We start from the raw sequence: 15270 nt of genomic DNA, 5'->3' as shown, positions 1-15270 counted from the left end.
CCGTGCTCCCCACAGCCCCCGCTCCCTCGGGGACAGGTTCACCCCAGCCTTTGCCCCCCAAAAAGCCCCCCATGGATCCTGCTCCCTTGGGACCAGCCTTATCCCAGCTTTTGCCCCCCCCGATACTCCCGCATCTGTGCTCCCCACAGACCCCACTCCCTCGGGACCAGCCTTACCCCATCCTTTGCCCCCCATCCATGCTTCCCACTGACCCTGCTCCCTTGGGGACAGGTTTACCCCATCCTTTAACCCCCATCCATGCTTCCCACGGCCCCCACTCCCCCAGCTCTATCCTTACCCCATCCTTTACCCCCCATCCATGCTTCCCACGGACCCCACTCCCCCAGCTCCATCCTTACCACATCCTCTATCCCCCATCCATGCTTCCCACGGACCCCTCTCCCCCAGCTCCATCCTTACCCCATCCTTTACCCCCCATCCATGCTTCCCACGGCCCCCACTCCCCCAGCTCCATCCTTACCCCATCCTTTACCCCCCATCCATGCTTCCCACGGACCCCACTCCCCCAGCTCCATCCTTACCCCATCCTCTACCCCCCATCCATGCTTCCCACGGACCCCTCTCCCCTGGCTCCATCCTTACCCCATCCTTTACCCCCAAAGTGCCTCCTGTGGACCCTGCTCCCTCAGGAACAGCCTTACTGTAAATTTTGCCCCCTGGTACCCCCCCGCTCCATGCTTCCCACGGCCCCCTCTCCCCCAGCTCCATCCTCCCCCCATCTCTCCCCCCTCCCCGGGCTCTCACAAGCCCCCCAGCCCCTCTCACCATGTCTCTCCGGGGCACCGGGCAGGGCTGAGACGCGCAGCCGCGGGGAGGAGCCGCCCCGGGGGCGGAACCGGGAGGGCTGGGGGTGTCCGAGCCCCGGGGGTGGGCGGGGGTGGCCGGAACGGAGGGTGCTGGGGGTGCCCGGGGATGCTGGGGGTGCCCAGGCGTGCCCGGAGCTGGAGCGGGACCAGGGGATGCTGGGGGTACCCAGGGATGCTTAGACTGGGGGTTGCTGGGGGTACCCGGGGATGCTTGGACTGGGGGATGCTGGGGGTGCTCGGGACTAGGGATGCCCAGGAGTTTCTGGGGGTGCCCAGGGGTGCCCAGAGCCGGAGTGGGACCAGGGGATGCTGGGGGGGGGGGGGGGGGCTCAGGGCCGGGGGGTACCCGAGGTAGCCGGGCTGGGGGGTGCTGGGGGTGCCCAGGGGTGCCCAGAGGGGACCAGGGGATGCTGGGGGCACCCAGGGAAGACTTAGATCAGACATTAGGAAGAAATTCTTCATGATGAGGTTGGTGAGGCCCTGGCCCAGGCTGCCCAGAGCAGGGGTGGCTGCCCCATCCCTGGAGGGGTTCAAGGCCAGGTTGGATGGGGCTTGGAGCCCCTGATCCAGTGGGAGGTGTCCCTGCCCATGGCAGGGGTGGGACTGGATGGGCTTTGAGGTCCCTTCCAACCCCAAACATTCTATGAGAAGCAGTTGGCCACTGGTGAGGAGTAAGGGCAGGGCTCCGTGTCCCCCAGCTCTCCTTTCCTTGGCCCCAGGCAGCAACTCCCACTCCTACAAATGAACAGCAGCTACAGCGGTTTCAGAGTATTTATTCGTGCCTTGATGTCAGAGTATTTGTTTGTGCCTTCATCGTGGACATGAGCCTGTCTGTGTCCCAGTTGCCTCCGCTGTGGGCTGGGATAAGGGCCGTCGGTGCCTGCCCGTGCCGGAGGGGTTGGAATTAGATGATTTTTAAGGTCCCTTCCAGCCCTAACTGTTCTATGATTCATCAAAGGAGCTTTACAGCTACACTAAACAATCTTAAAGAGTTGCAGGGTAATCAGGAGGCTGGCTCTGCTCCGAGCAGCCATCAGCAGGGCCCAGTGTCACCTGGGCTGTGGTCAAACAAAGGCTGAGGGCATCCAAAGCGCGAGGGGTTGGGAGGACCAGGACCCCATTGTCTACAGAAGGGCTGGCAGCTGGGCCCGTGTCACCCCCGCCTCTGTGAGCTCATTATGGGGCACGATCCACAGCGGCACGAGAGGCGGGGGCCGGGTCACAGGGTGAAGGGCAACAACAAAGGCCAGTAGCACCTCAGAGGGACGGACCCTCTGCTGCGTCAGCCTTCAGCAAGGACGATAGCTTGACCTCCACCAGATAAATGATCCACACACCTGCGAACATGGAGAGGAAGATGAGTGCTATGGCTTGCAGCATCTTCAATGAGCTTCGTCTGGAAGGGAAGCTCTGCGATGTGACCATCATTGTGGATGATGTTAAATTGAACGCTCACAAGAACATCCTCTGTAGCTGCAGTCACTATTTCAGGTCAGTGCTCGGAACGAGAGGGGAAGGGGAAGTCCAGAAGCTGTGACTCCTTTTTAAAACAACAAGATAGTAAAAAAAAAAAAAAATTAATAAACTCCACAGCTTCCCAGAAGTTGTGCCCAAACTGGTGCCTTGGGAAGAATTGTAGAATGGTTTAGGTTGGAAAGGACCTCAAAGCACACCCAGTCCCACCCCTGCCATGGGCAGGGACACCTCCCACTGGATCAGGGGCTCCAAGCCCCATCCAACCCAGCCTTGAACCCCTCCAGGGATGGGGCAGCCACCCCTGCTCTGGGCAGCCTGGGCCAGGGCCTCCCCACCCTCAGCATGAAGAATTTCTTCCTAATGTCTAATCTAAATCTTCCCCTTCCAATTTAAAGCCATTCCCCCTCGCCCTATCACTCCATGCCCTTGTATAAAGTCCCTCTCCAGTTTTCCAGGAACCCCTTTCAGCAGTAGAAGCTGCTCTAGGTCTCTTTGGAGCCTTCTCCAAGCTGAACAATCCCAACTCTCTCAGCCTGTTTTCATACTGGAGGTTCTCCAGCCCTCGGACCATCTCTGTGGCCTCCTCTGGACCTGTTCCAGCAGCTCCATATCCTTCTTACGTTGGGGATTCCAGAACTGGACACAGGACTCCAGGTGGGGTCTCACGAGAGCTGAGTGGAGGGGAGAATCCCCTCCCAAGAAGGCTCAGGGGGTGATAGGGTCAGGGTTTAACACAGCAAAACTGTTTTTACCCCAGCACTGCTTTTTTTTTTTTTTTTCAGGGCTCTGTTTACCGGCAGCTGGAACAACACAGAGAAGACGGTGTATAAAATCCCTGGCACTTCACCTGAAATGATGAGGCTCATTATCGAGTACGCCTACACCAGGACAGTGCTGATCACCGTCGACAACGCTGAGGGTTTGCTAATCGCAGCAGACCAGTTCAACGTCATGGGCATCATCCGACTGTGCTGCGAGTTCCTAAAATCCCAGCTCTGCCTGGAAAATTGCATCGGCATCTGCAGGCTCACGGATTATTACCACGTCCCCAACCTGCGAGAAGCAGCTTACACCTTCATCTTCCTCCACTTCAAGGACATGTTCCAGGAGTCTGTGGAGTTCCTAGAGCTCCCCCTCGACAAGTTAATCCAGATCATTGAAAAGGATGAGCTCAATGTGAAAGAAGAATATGCCGTGTTCGAGGCTATCCTGAAATGGATCTCTCACAGTCCGCAGGATAGGAAACAGCACATCGCAGTCCTGCTGAGCAAGGTGGGTGCTGTCCCAGCATGGGTGGCCCTGCAGAGCTGGACATGGGGCAGCTGAGCCAGAGCTGCTTCGATGTTCTTATAAAACCAGAGGAAATGCAGCCTCCCAACACTGCCCACAACGAAGCAACCGTTCAGACCATTAGGTTATCACTACGCTGGGGCACAGATCTGGCACTGGAGTTGGAGCAGACCTTTGAAGTGCTCGTTTCCTCATGTTTAGAGCTTAAGTTTAACTGTTCCTCATGTCTAGGAAGGGCCAAAGTTCACGTGAGGTGTTGTTATCTCTACCTCCACAGAGCTGACGAGTGTTTGCCCAGATAAACTGTACTGTTCAAACAGGTCCCATCACTGGTCACCAGAAAGAAGAGCTCAGTGCCTGCTCCTCCTCTTGTGAGGAAGCTGCAGACCGGGATGAGGTCCCCCCTCAGTCTCCTCCAGGTTGAACAGACCCACTGACTTCAGGGGCTCCTCATGTGGCTTCCCCTCTAAACCCTTCACCAAATTTGTGGCCTCCTCTGGACACTCTCCAGCAGCTTTATGTCCCTTTTTCTCACGTGGCACCCAAAACTGCACCCAGTGCTCAAGGTGGGGCTCAAGGTGGTGAGACACTGGGAGGTTGTGGCTGCCCCATCCCTGGAGGGGTTCAAAGCCAGGTTGGATGGGGCTTGGAGCCCCTGATCTAGTGGGAGGTGGCCCTGCAGGGAGTTGGAATGAGATGATCTTTAAGGTCCCTTCCAACCCAAACCATTCTATGATTCTAACTTGCCATCAAATCATTAAGGTTGGAAAAGACCCCTAACATCATCAAGTCCAACCATCATATTCTAACCGCCCTTTGCATTTTTCAGGTCCGACTGGCACTGGTGCACGTAGAATACTTCATGAACAACGTCAGAACACACGATTATGTGAAGAACAACGACGAGTGCAGAGCTCTCATCATAGGTGCGCTGACAGAGATGTACAACCTCAACTCGCACGGCCCCTCTCGTTCCAATTTCAGCAACCAGCTCAGTCGGCCTCGCCTGCCCGATGCTATCTTGTTCTCTATCGGAGGCTGGAGCAACGGGAGCCCAACCAACATCATTGAGACGTACGATAGTCGTGCAGACAAGTGGATCGATGTCACCAATGATGAAGAAAGCCCCCTTGCCTATCACGGCACCGCGTATTTAAAAGGGTTTGTCTATGTTATCGGAGGATTCGACAGCATGGATTACTTCAACCGAGTCAAGCGTTTTAACCCATTCCAGAAGACGTGGCAGCAGGTTGCGCCCATGCACTCGCGGCGCTGCTATGTCAGCGTGGCTGTTCTCAACGACTTCATCTACGCCATGGGAGGGTTTGATGGATACATGCGCCTGAACACAGCAGAACGCTACGAGCCAGAGACGAACCAGTGGACGCTGATTGCCCCCATGCACGAGCAAAGAAGCGATAGTAGTGCGACCACGCTGCATGAAAAGGTAAACGGGCTGTAACGTTATAGAAAGCAGTTATGGTTGAAGTAGGGTGAGCCGGAGAAGGAACCAACCAAACATCAGTGCACAGTATGACGCAGTGAGCGAGAGCCTCAGGTCAAATTCCGTGCCTGTCTACTTCATGTAGTTCAGGAAATAAAGGGTCTAAATCCTGCTGGCCTGAATAACTACTCCAAACCAAGGATGATAATTCCAATTAAAACAAAACAAACCCATTGCAAAATCCAGCCATGCCATTCATTTTCTCCTCGATGCGTTCTCCCACCACGGTTATCGCTGCCCTGCTCACCCTGTTTTCTCTCCCCTGCCCAGGTGTATATATGTGGCGGATTCAATGGAGAGGAATGCTTGATAACAGCTGAAGTTTACAATCCCACCACAAATCAATGGTCCTTTATAGCCCCCATGAGAAGCAGAAGAAGTGGAATCGGTGTGATCGCATACGGAAATGAAGTATACGCGGTAAAAGAACAATCATACTTTCTGCCATAACACCACCCAGCACTCATAGCGATTAATTTTGCTGATCTGCGTTTCCTAGATTTTCCAGGCTGGCCATTTGCTTGTGAGTGAGACTTAGGCAAGGAAGTCAGAGCCAGAACAGCTAATAACCTCAAAGCCCATCCAGTTCCACCCCTGCCATGGGACACCTCCCAGTGGATCAAGGGCTCCAAGCCCCATTCAGCCTGGCCTTGAACCCCTCCAGGTATGGGGCAGCCACCACTGCTCTGGCCAACCTGGGCCAGGGCCTCCCCACCCTCACGGCAAAACATTTCTTCCTGAGATCTCATCTCAACTTCCCCTCTTTCAGATGAAAATTGTTCCCCCTCATCTTCTCCCTGCCCTCCCTGATCAAGAGCCCCTCCCCAGCTTTTCTGGAGCCCCTTTCAGTCCTGGAAGCTGCTCTAAGTTCTCCCTGGAGCCTTCTCTTCTCCAGGCTGGTCCTGAGTATCCTATCCATGTACTGCATTTAAACTCTATAGTGTAAACCTGACAGTTGTCCAAAGTACTTTTGGAAGCTCCAGAAAGAACAAGGGAGCTGTCTGCAACTGGCCAGCACGGAGGTGACAGGCTCTCAGCCGTGCTCGGGATGTGGTGGGCAGGACCAGCAGCCACCACGCTTGAGCATAAAATGCTCCAGCAGACTCCACAGGTCAGGGAGATCCCGTTTCACCTCTGTCCCTTTGGCATTCACAGGTAGGAGGATTTGACGGAATTGGCCGGCTGCAGAGCGCAGAAGCTTACAACCCCACTGCCAACATATGGCGCCCGATCTCCTCCATGCTCAGTCCTCGCAGCAATTTTGGCATCGAAGTGGTGGACGATTATTTGTTTGTCGTTGGTGGCTTTAACGGCGCAACCACCACCGCCAACGTCGAGTGCTACGATGAAAACTCTAACGAGTGGTACAGCGTCCAAGACATGAGCATAGACCGCAGCGCGCTGAGCTGCTGCGTGGTGCCAGGCCTCCCAAATGTCAGGGACTATGCTGCCAAACGCGATGACCACGTGGACAACTCTTCAAATGAAATCAGATTCTGTTCTTCAACCACCAGCCTGCCTACCTTTGTTTTATGAAGCGCTTAACTCGCAAAGTCTTCTGAGGAGCAAGCGGATGCCTTCACCTGTTCTAAAATAAAAATAATTAACACCAGCCACATGAATAAGCAGTATTTAGAATCTAGATCCTACGGCACCCCAAAATGTGTGTATCGGCCACAGTGACTTGACAAACAAAAGGTACAAGAGAGTGCTAGAGAAATAAAAGGTTTATTTTCATTAATTCACTTATTACAATAGATTTTAGTACAGTGTGTTGAAGGTAAAGAAAACGACAGTAGGGTTTGTTTCAAATAGCCTACACACTCACACACACACTCCCCACTTTACCTGACTGGAAGTACAGGAGTGCTGCTTCCCCGAGTGAAGTCTACATTAATACTGACGGGATTGCACCGCTGCCGTGATCCACTGTCACATGGACCTGCGAGGAGTGCCTGACTATTAGTGGTCTTCAAACATCTCGTTAGTTCCACACTTTACATTCATATTAGTAACAGAATTAGATCCTCAGGAGCATCTGTGTTATCAGACTTCAGCTCAGGACTGCCAAATTGGAGAGATGATGTATACTCGAAGGTAAGCTGAAAATAAATCTGAGCCATAAACTACTTATTTTAAGCTTTTTTAAAGCCCACCGAATGTTCTAACATCAACAGGGCTGTGTTGAAAATAACCTGAAGTTGCAATTCTCTGTGACTCAGCAGATCAGCCCGTTCTGTGTCGCACAAGGTGAGCCAACAGTTCAGATTTTAACATTTAATGTCACAGAGAAAAACTCTATCAAAATAGTACAGCAGGATGCTTGGCATAGTTATTCATGCTAAAGAGCTGGCATGTTTTATCCATTTCTGGAGTATATCCTACTATGTGCTAGAAAGTCTCATTACACACAACCCCAGCGCACTAACAGAGTGTTCAGGGAGTTATAAAATATAACAGACGCATACGGCACCGAGGAATGACTACAATGACTGCCAAGGGCTAGGCAGGACAAGTCTGACTACACCAGCGCTTTAAATGAGAAGGGGACAGGAAACATGCACCTTGTGGCAGGTATTCAGTGCAGGTACAGAGGTTTGATTGTCATAAGGAGGAGAGAAAAACTCCACCTGATGTTCTGCTACATCAGGAAGGTCAGAAGTCAGCCTTCCAATATGGAAAACACATTAGGATCTTACCAACACCTAATGAGCCACTATAAACAAACTGAAAGAATTACCAGGTTTTCGTTCATAGGATCATTTTATAAACACCCAGCAGGCTACGACAGCCAGGGGCCATGAGGAATTTGGATTGGGATTCACAGGTTAGTGGGGCAAATCACAGCCAGAGTCAATAATGTGATTCTCCCAAACACTTCCATGTGATACGATGGACAGTTAGACTCATCAGTTAAAAAACACGTGCAATGCAATTGGTCCGCTTAAAGTCAAGGCTAAAAAAGATCTCAACTACTTAAAAATTCTGTATTATTGGCATAGCAAAAGTTAGAGCAAACTGGTGCTGTTCACAGTGTCCACACTCATCATGCAAACAGAACACACGGAGATAATGGTGCATGACACACGGAATCACAGCTGACATCCACAAGTTAGGCTGTCCAGACACTGAGCTGTTTCAACACTGTCTTTGAGTGGAATGTTTTTAGTAAACTGCACAGCCTGTACATTGGCCAAAAGTTCTCGTGGAAAGGGCAACATCAATTTTGTTTAGAGAAAGAAAGTCTGCAAGAAGTTTGTTCTTGCATCTGACTTTGCTGTGTGCTGCCACACGTTAAACTGTTTAATTCCTTTCTCAACTGAAATGGGAATCTTGGTATTTCTCCCTAAAAATTGTCCCTATTTGTTGTCAGATGGAGCTGTGGTTGGACCACTGTCCTCCAGCTGCGTGTTTAAACCCCAACAGCAGCCGGTGGGATGGAGGGCATGAACCCTACCCAGCTGCTTCTGTGCAAAGCTTGGTAAAGTAACCAGCTCCCACCAATTTAAATTAAATTCATGGATTTAGTACTAAAGCTGAGGCGTTTTCACACTTCTACTCACAAGTGCTGCTGCAGGGGCAGTAATTCAAACTACTCCAGCTCAAGTTGCAGGAGTTGATGAGCCAAGCACTGCAGATCCCTTCTGAACGGCCCCTTCTGAACATCAGCCCTCAACATGAACAGCCTCATCCATCTCCTCTCCTGCACCAGGCCAGCGCTGTTCAATTTAATCTGCCCTAAGTATCCAACAGGCAAATAAAACACAACACAGTTATCACAGATGAGTCATCTGAGACTAAGCTGTTAGGATTTTCAGGTTGTTTTTTTTCAAACAAGGCTAGATTATTCTAGTACAAAAAGACAAGTTATTGATATCAAAAGTGGCAAGTGAACTGCAAAGTGGAGTTAAGTACACATCAGAGAAACCTTTACAGGCTGTGTGGTTGCCAGACTTACCCAGCGTGTCAGATAGGATCTAGGGTGCCTGCTGAACAGGACAATGAGAATTATCAGCTCAGAAGGCTAAACAATTAAAAAAGAAAACAGAATATCATACTGTTTAGAAGTTCTTTTGCAAAGAAGTTGCCCACATCAAAACCACCGTCACATCATCATATGAAGCAAAGACAGTAACAGATCCTCCAACGCTCGTCTGCACACACTCTGGAACATCCCGGTTGCTCCTCCCTTTCCCTTCCCTATGAACCTGAGTTAGGCTGCATGGGAGAACCTGGAACATTCAAACGAAGGGAATGATGGGGAAGAAAGGGAGGTAGGAAGGAGGCACTGGATCTGCTGGGAACCTCAGCTCTCCTAGAGCTCAGATCGGGGAGGAGGAGTGTTCACTGGGACAGGGAACCGAGAGGAGGCAAGATGTTGCAGTGAACATTCCACATCTGGTTCCTGTGGAGTAAGGAAACAAGCACCAACCAGGGCACTGATTCATGTAAAACCACCTCAAAACGCCACAAGGTATTTAAACCAGCTCAAATTTCGCTGCCATAGTAAGTAGAGAAACTCAAATATTTATGAAAACTCAGCCTCTCATTCCAAGAGAAATAGCGAGTGCCGATCTGTTAAGAAGTGCTGCAGCACAGCGACTTGGAAGTTCCCAGGGGAAGCATACAGAAGGCAAAGGGCACTGATTGTCAAAGACAGGCTGGGAACAGGCTCACAGGGGCTCTTCTCATCACCTTTTCGGAAGAATTCAAACACATACAACATTTGAGAAACGATCTACAAGCAGCTCAGGTTTCAACCTCTTCCTGTGACACAATCTCTTCCTCACCCATCCACACGGATAGAAATGAACGGTGTGTGTTGGTGGGAGAGTTACTCTGCTGGTTTTCACTCTGATCACTGACCCAAGCTTCTAATGAAGCTGTCAACTCAAAGCACCTTCAGCTACACCTGAAAAACCCTACTGCCTCAAGCTCTCTGAGCAACGTCTGATGTTCCATCACTCATCCATTTACAAACAAACTCTGCAGCCATTCTGGAACGTACAAAATATTTAATCCACATAGAAACATCCTGAAGTAAGTTTATAAAGAAAGATTGTGCTTTTGTTTGCAGATATAGCTCTAGCTATTGCACTTGCCTCCAACTTGGGAAAACCAAGTGCACAAACACCAAATAAATGTGAAGTTTAGTTGCTGAGGAGGAGAGGAAAAAAAGGAATGTCAATGGATAAGTGCAAATAAACTGGTGCTTTCCAGCACACACAAATGTAACCACTAAATTATTAAGATAGAGATCTTTGACTTTCAAATTAGAACTGTTAGAGGCTACCTCTAGAGTAATCCTTGAAAACAAAGATCTGAACAGAGAACCAACAGGCTTAATGCTCCCAAAGATATTCCAGAGCCCCTTACAGGCGATGGTTTCTCCCTAGATACCACTAATAACAGCTTTGGGCTCACCCAGTTTCTCAATTCCCACCCACCTTTCATTTCAGAGCTTTTTAATTTTCAACACACAAAAGATGCTGGTTTTACGCATCAAATCCGATCCACACCCTCACGTCTTATGAAGACAAAGCAAGCCTAACAAAACGGTTTAGTACATCAGGAGTGATATTCCAGAAACTAGCACTCGATCTGCGAGCGTGGCATTCGCCGTAAGCTCAGGGAGTGTCGGTGTATTTCCTGCATCTGCCTTTCCTGCATTTGCCTTATTCTATCTTTTTGCCACATCAAATTTTGTGGCATAGGGTATCTTTGTGTTCCCTGCAAGCATCGGAAGGGGATTCTCACGTGGCAGGCTGTTGCTCTGCAGCGAGGCTGAGGCATAGGAGGCAAAAGCATCCAGCGCTTCCTCTCGGCGCAGTAACGATAGGCCTCCTTCCTGTATTGCTTGTCAATATCATCGCTGTTTTTCCATCCCCCAATGATGAAAACATCATCTTTATAATAACAAATAGCTGCTCCTTCAATGCTAAGCACCTCTGGGGGTAAACTCTCAAGTATTTCATCCGAGGCCCTGCCAGAGATCTTTATCTTGGCCTCCTCATTATCTATGGGGTAACTCTTGGGGCAGCACGATGCCGTATGGTAAAAGTTTGTGTTAGCAACTGACATCTGAAACGAGCAGTAATTATCAACGAGGGGCAACGACTCCACGTCTTGCCATTGCCTGGTTTCAATATCGTATCTGATAATAACCGCCCTCAGTCCATCTTCGCTATCGCTGTCAACTGGGGTACGAGCAGCAATGTAAACAAACCGGTCTTCTATAGAAACAGCTTTGACATCCCGAAGAATCTTTGGCGCTGACTCCAGATTAAGCCATTTGTCTTGCTCGGGATTATAAATGGCCACATCTTTATACCCAGGACTGAAATTGCCATGCCCACCGATACTGTACAGGTTCCCTTTCACTTCAGTAAGGCCAAAAGAATGCTTTCTGGTTAACAAATTGGAGACTTGCTCCCAAATATTTCTGTTTGGATTGTACCTTTCTACAGTCTTGGCAAACCCTGGCTCCATGGAACCAGCCACATAGACGTACGACTCCGTCACAGCAACAGCGTGTCCGTCGAGGTGATTGTGGATATGCGGCAAGTTCACCCACCTATCCTCATCGATGAAATACCCGACACACTCACTCAGGTAGTCTCCTCCCTCTGAGACACCACCGATCACCATAATCACATCCATATTCTGTCCAAAACGCGGCAACAACCCTACCGGACAGGTGGAATGTTGGAGATTACCAGACTGCAGGTTCTCAGAGCGCAAGGCGTGACTCTCCACAGCTTCAGACACTAATTTAACGCAGGCTTCGTTGCTCGCTACCAGCCTTTCAGATTTGACGTGGCGGGTAAGGTAAGTAGGTTTCATCTGAGACAATCTAAGCAGTTTAAAGAGATCTTCAAAGTACCTCTCTCTCTCCTCAGGATTCTTCTGAACCCACTTCAAAACGGTCTCAAAGAGGATTTCTTCCGAGTCTACTGTGATCTCTGAGTCCGAGAGCCAGTCTCGGATAAGGTGAAAGGGCAACGTGTAGAACTCCTCATCTTGGATAACCTTGTGGAAGTTCCTCCTGATCATATCCTGAGCTTTGAGGGCCAGTTGGTTCAGGGAATACATGTGGGCTAAGCTGTGAACGGCCACGCAGTTAGAGAGATTGAGTTTCTTCTTCAGGAACTTCCCACAGAACTCTTTGAGCCGGGTCAGCAGGAACCTGTGGAACAAACAGAGGGGGCTGAGGCTATGGCAGGTATATTGAAAATGCTGGCAAAGAAACACTCTTAAGACTTGTTTTAGAGTTTTAGAAAGCACACATCCTTTTAATACGTGTCTGGGCAACACGAGGGAGTGATCCCCAATGATGATGCGAAGCAAGAGAAAACCTGGTTACAGAATGCATTTCCCAGATAAATTTTCCCAGATATTTTATGCATGTTTTATTACTTTCCAAGGACTAATTTTAATGTTATTATGAACTTCACAACAGTCAAAACTCTTGCTAATTCAGAGCTGGCTCCAGCTCTCTGTCTGACCTTGTATCTGAGAGAGAGAAAGAATGCAAACAGAGGGGGTGGAGTTTAGGAATGGGAAGAAGAAAGAAGGAAAACTGATCGTGGGCACTGGATGCTGCAATGAAAATGTTCAGCAAAGATGCTGACAATGGGATTATCCCTACAGAGTTTGTGAATAAGGTGAAGAAAGGAGGAAAACTGATCATTGGACACAAGAGTCAAATTGATAAAAAAAGTCTGTTGGAGCAAACTGGAGAAGATCTTTCTTTTTTTGAGGGGTGGAGTAGTGAAAAACCAAAGAAAATTAGCAACTTCCAGACGCAGCTATTGACCAAATTATGAGGATTTATAAATCCTAAACCTACAAACAGCAAAGCCTTGCCCAGGCTGCCCAGAGCAGGGGTGGCTGCCCCATCCCTGGAGGGGTTCAAGGCCAGGCTGGATGGGGCTGGGAGCCCCTGATCCAGTGGGGGGTGTCCCTGCCCATGGCAGGGGTGGGACTGGATGGGCTTTGAGGTCCCTTCCAACACAAACCATTCTTGGAGCAGCCCCAGTACTAAAAGGGGCTCCGGGAAAAGTGGGGAGGGGCTTTTCATCAGGGAGTGCAGGGATGGGATGAAGGGGAATGGCTGTGAATTAGACAGGGGAAGATTTAGATGAGATCCTAGGCAGAAATGTTTCCTGTGAGGGTGAGGAGCCCTGGCCCAGGTTGCCCAGAGCAGGGGTGGCTGCCCCATCCCTGGAGGGGTTCAAGGCCAGGTTGGATGGGGCTGGGAGCCCCTGATCCAGTGGGAGGTGTCCCTGCCGCGGCCGGGGTGGCTCTGGGGTCCCCCCTCACCTGTCTGCCATCTCCAGCACCTCGTGCACGTTCCCGTTGCTCACGCGGATGGTGCCGGTGTACATGAACCCCACCACGGCCTCCACGGTGTCCGGGTCGGGCCCCCCCTCCGAGCTCCATTTCTGCAGCTCCACTCGTCCGGACAGCGATTCCGCGAACCCCCCCGAGAGCAGGGGGGTGAAATACTCGGTGGCGGCGGCCAGGACGGAGCGGTGGGCGCGCACCTCGCGGGTGACCCCGTGCCGCCCCCCGCCGAACGCCAGCGTGATGTCGCAGTACAGCCCGTGCCGACGCTGCTCGTTCTGACGCCAAGCCAGGTCGGTGCAGTGAGCGGGGCAACCGAACTCCTCCGCCTCCGCTTCCCCGTCGGCCCCCCGGGAGCCGCTCTCCGCCTCGGGGGGCGGCGGGACCGTCCCCGGCTGCGGCTGAGGAGAGGCGGCGGCCGCCGCCATCTTGTCCGCCATCTTGTTGGGGGGGCGGGGGGAGCGCGCGCGGCTGCCCCCTAGCGGGACGACATTTTGTGTGACTCGGCGCCCCGCTGCCCCCTAGCGGTGAGAGGGGGGGGGGGCGCCGCCATCTTGTCCGGCTGCATCCACAGAGGCGTGGCCAGCGGGGCGAGGGCGGGGATGCTGCCCCTCAGTTCCTGTCGTGTGAGGCTGCGTCGGGAGGGTAGGGTCTGGATCTGGAATCCTCAACGTAGGAAGGAGATGGAACTGTTGGAACGGGTCCAGAGGAGGCCGTGGAGATGATCCGAGGGCTGGAGAACCTCTGCTATGAGGACAGGCTGAGAGAGTTGGGGTTGTTCAGCCTGGAGGAGTCTCCAGGGAGAACTTAGAGCGGCTTCCAGGACTGAAAGGGGCTCCAGGAAAGGTGGAGAGGGACTTTTTCCAAGGGTCTGGAGTGATAGGATGAGGGAGAATGGCTTTAAATTGGAAGGAGGAAGATTTAAATTAGACATTAGGGAGAAATTCTTCACTGTGAGGGTGGGGAGGCCCTGGCCCAGGCTGCCCAGAGCAGGGGTGGCTGCCCCATCCCTGGAGGGGTTCAAGGCCAGGCTGGATGGGGCTGGGAGCCCCTGATCCAGTGGGAGGTGTCCCTGCCCATGGCAGGGGTGGGACTGGGTGGGCTTTGAGGTCCCTTCCAACCCAAAACATTCACTAACCACTGATCCCAAGGCAAGCAGGAACCACTTGCCCCGCCTGTGTCTGTTGTGTCTGTGTCCCTGCCACGCTGCCGCCCCGAGGGCCCTCGCCGCTCTCCCATCCCGGTCCCCTCGGGGCGACCCGAGCTCCCTCATCCCCCCTCTTCCCCGGCCGCCATTTTCTCCGCGGCCGCCCCGCTGGGGGGCAGCAGAGCGCCACGCCGGACAAGATGGCGGCGGCCGCATCCGCACAGCCCGAGGGGACAGCGGGGCGCCGCGCTATAGAATCAGGATAGGTTGGGCTGGAAGGGACCTTAAAGATGCTCCAGTTCCAACCCCTGCCCTGGGCAGGGACCCCTCCCATTGGATCAGGCTGCCCAAGCCCCATCCAACCTGGCCTCCCCTCTTCCAGCTGAAAACTATTCCCCCTTCTCCTCTCCCTGCACTCCCTGATCAAGAGCCCCTCCCCAGCTTTCCTGGAGCCCCTCTCCATACTTGAAGCTGCTCTAACCCCAACTCTCTCAGCCTGTCCTCATGCAGAAGGTGCTCCAGCCCTCGGATCATCTCCATCGCCTCCTCTGGACTCACTCCAACAGCTCTATATCCTTCTGGTGCTGAGGATTCCAGAACTGGACACGCGGCTCCAGGTGGAGTCTCACCCTCCTTCTCCTGCTTGTCCCACTGCTTTGCACACAGCCCAGGCTACCTTT

The 15270-nt window shown here is 52.1% G+C and overlaps 2 protein-coding genes across 2 annotated transcripts; one reads left to right on the top strand and one right to left on the bottom strand.

Annotated features, from left to right (window-relative positions):
* Positions 1-2163: 2163 nt before the first annotated feature.
* Positions 2164-6637, top strand: KLHL10 (kelch like family member 10). Its single transcript, XM_069877339.1, has 5 exons — positions 2164-2318; positions 3086-3575; positions 4423-5040; positions 5368-5517; positions 6253-6637. Exons 1-5 carry the CDS (start codon positions 2173-2175, stop codon positions 6631-6633), a joined length of 1785 nt encoding a protein of 594 aa, XP_069733440.1. The 5' UTR covers positions 2164-2172; the 3' UTR covers positions 6634-6637.
* Positions 6638-6806: 169 nt separating this feature from the next.
* On the bottom strand, positions 6807-13883 carry KLHL11 (kelch like family member 11). Its single transcript, XM_069877338.1, has 2 exons — positions 13420-13883; positions 6807-12283 (listed from the first exon to the last, which is right to left on the bottom strand). The coding sequence occupies exons 1-2, from the start codon at positions 13881-13883 to the stop codon at positions 10687-10689; spliced, it is 2061 nt and encodes a 686-aa protein (XP_069733439.1). The 3' UTR covers positions 6807-10686.
* Between the last annotated feature and the right edge of the window lie 1387 nt (positions 13884-15270).

Source organism: Phaenicophaeus curvirostris, chromosome 26 (assembly GCF_032191515.1).
Source record: "Phaenicophaeus curvirostris isolate KB17595 chromosome 26, BPBGC_Pcur_1.0, whole genome shotgun sequence".
NCBI lineage: Eukaryota > Metazoa > Chordata > Aves > Cuculiformes > Cuculidae > Phaenicophaeus > Phaenicophaeus curvirostris.
The sequence above is the reverse complement of the archived record's forward strand: the minus strand, read 5'-3'. Positions and strand labels throughout refer to the sequence as shown.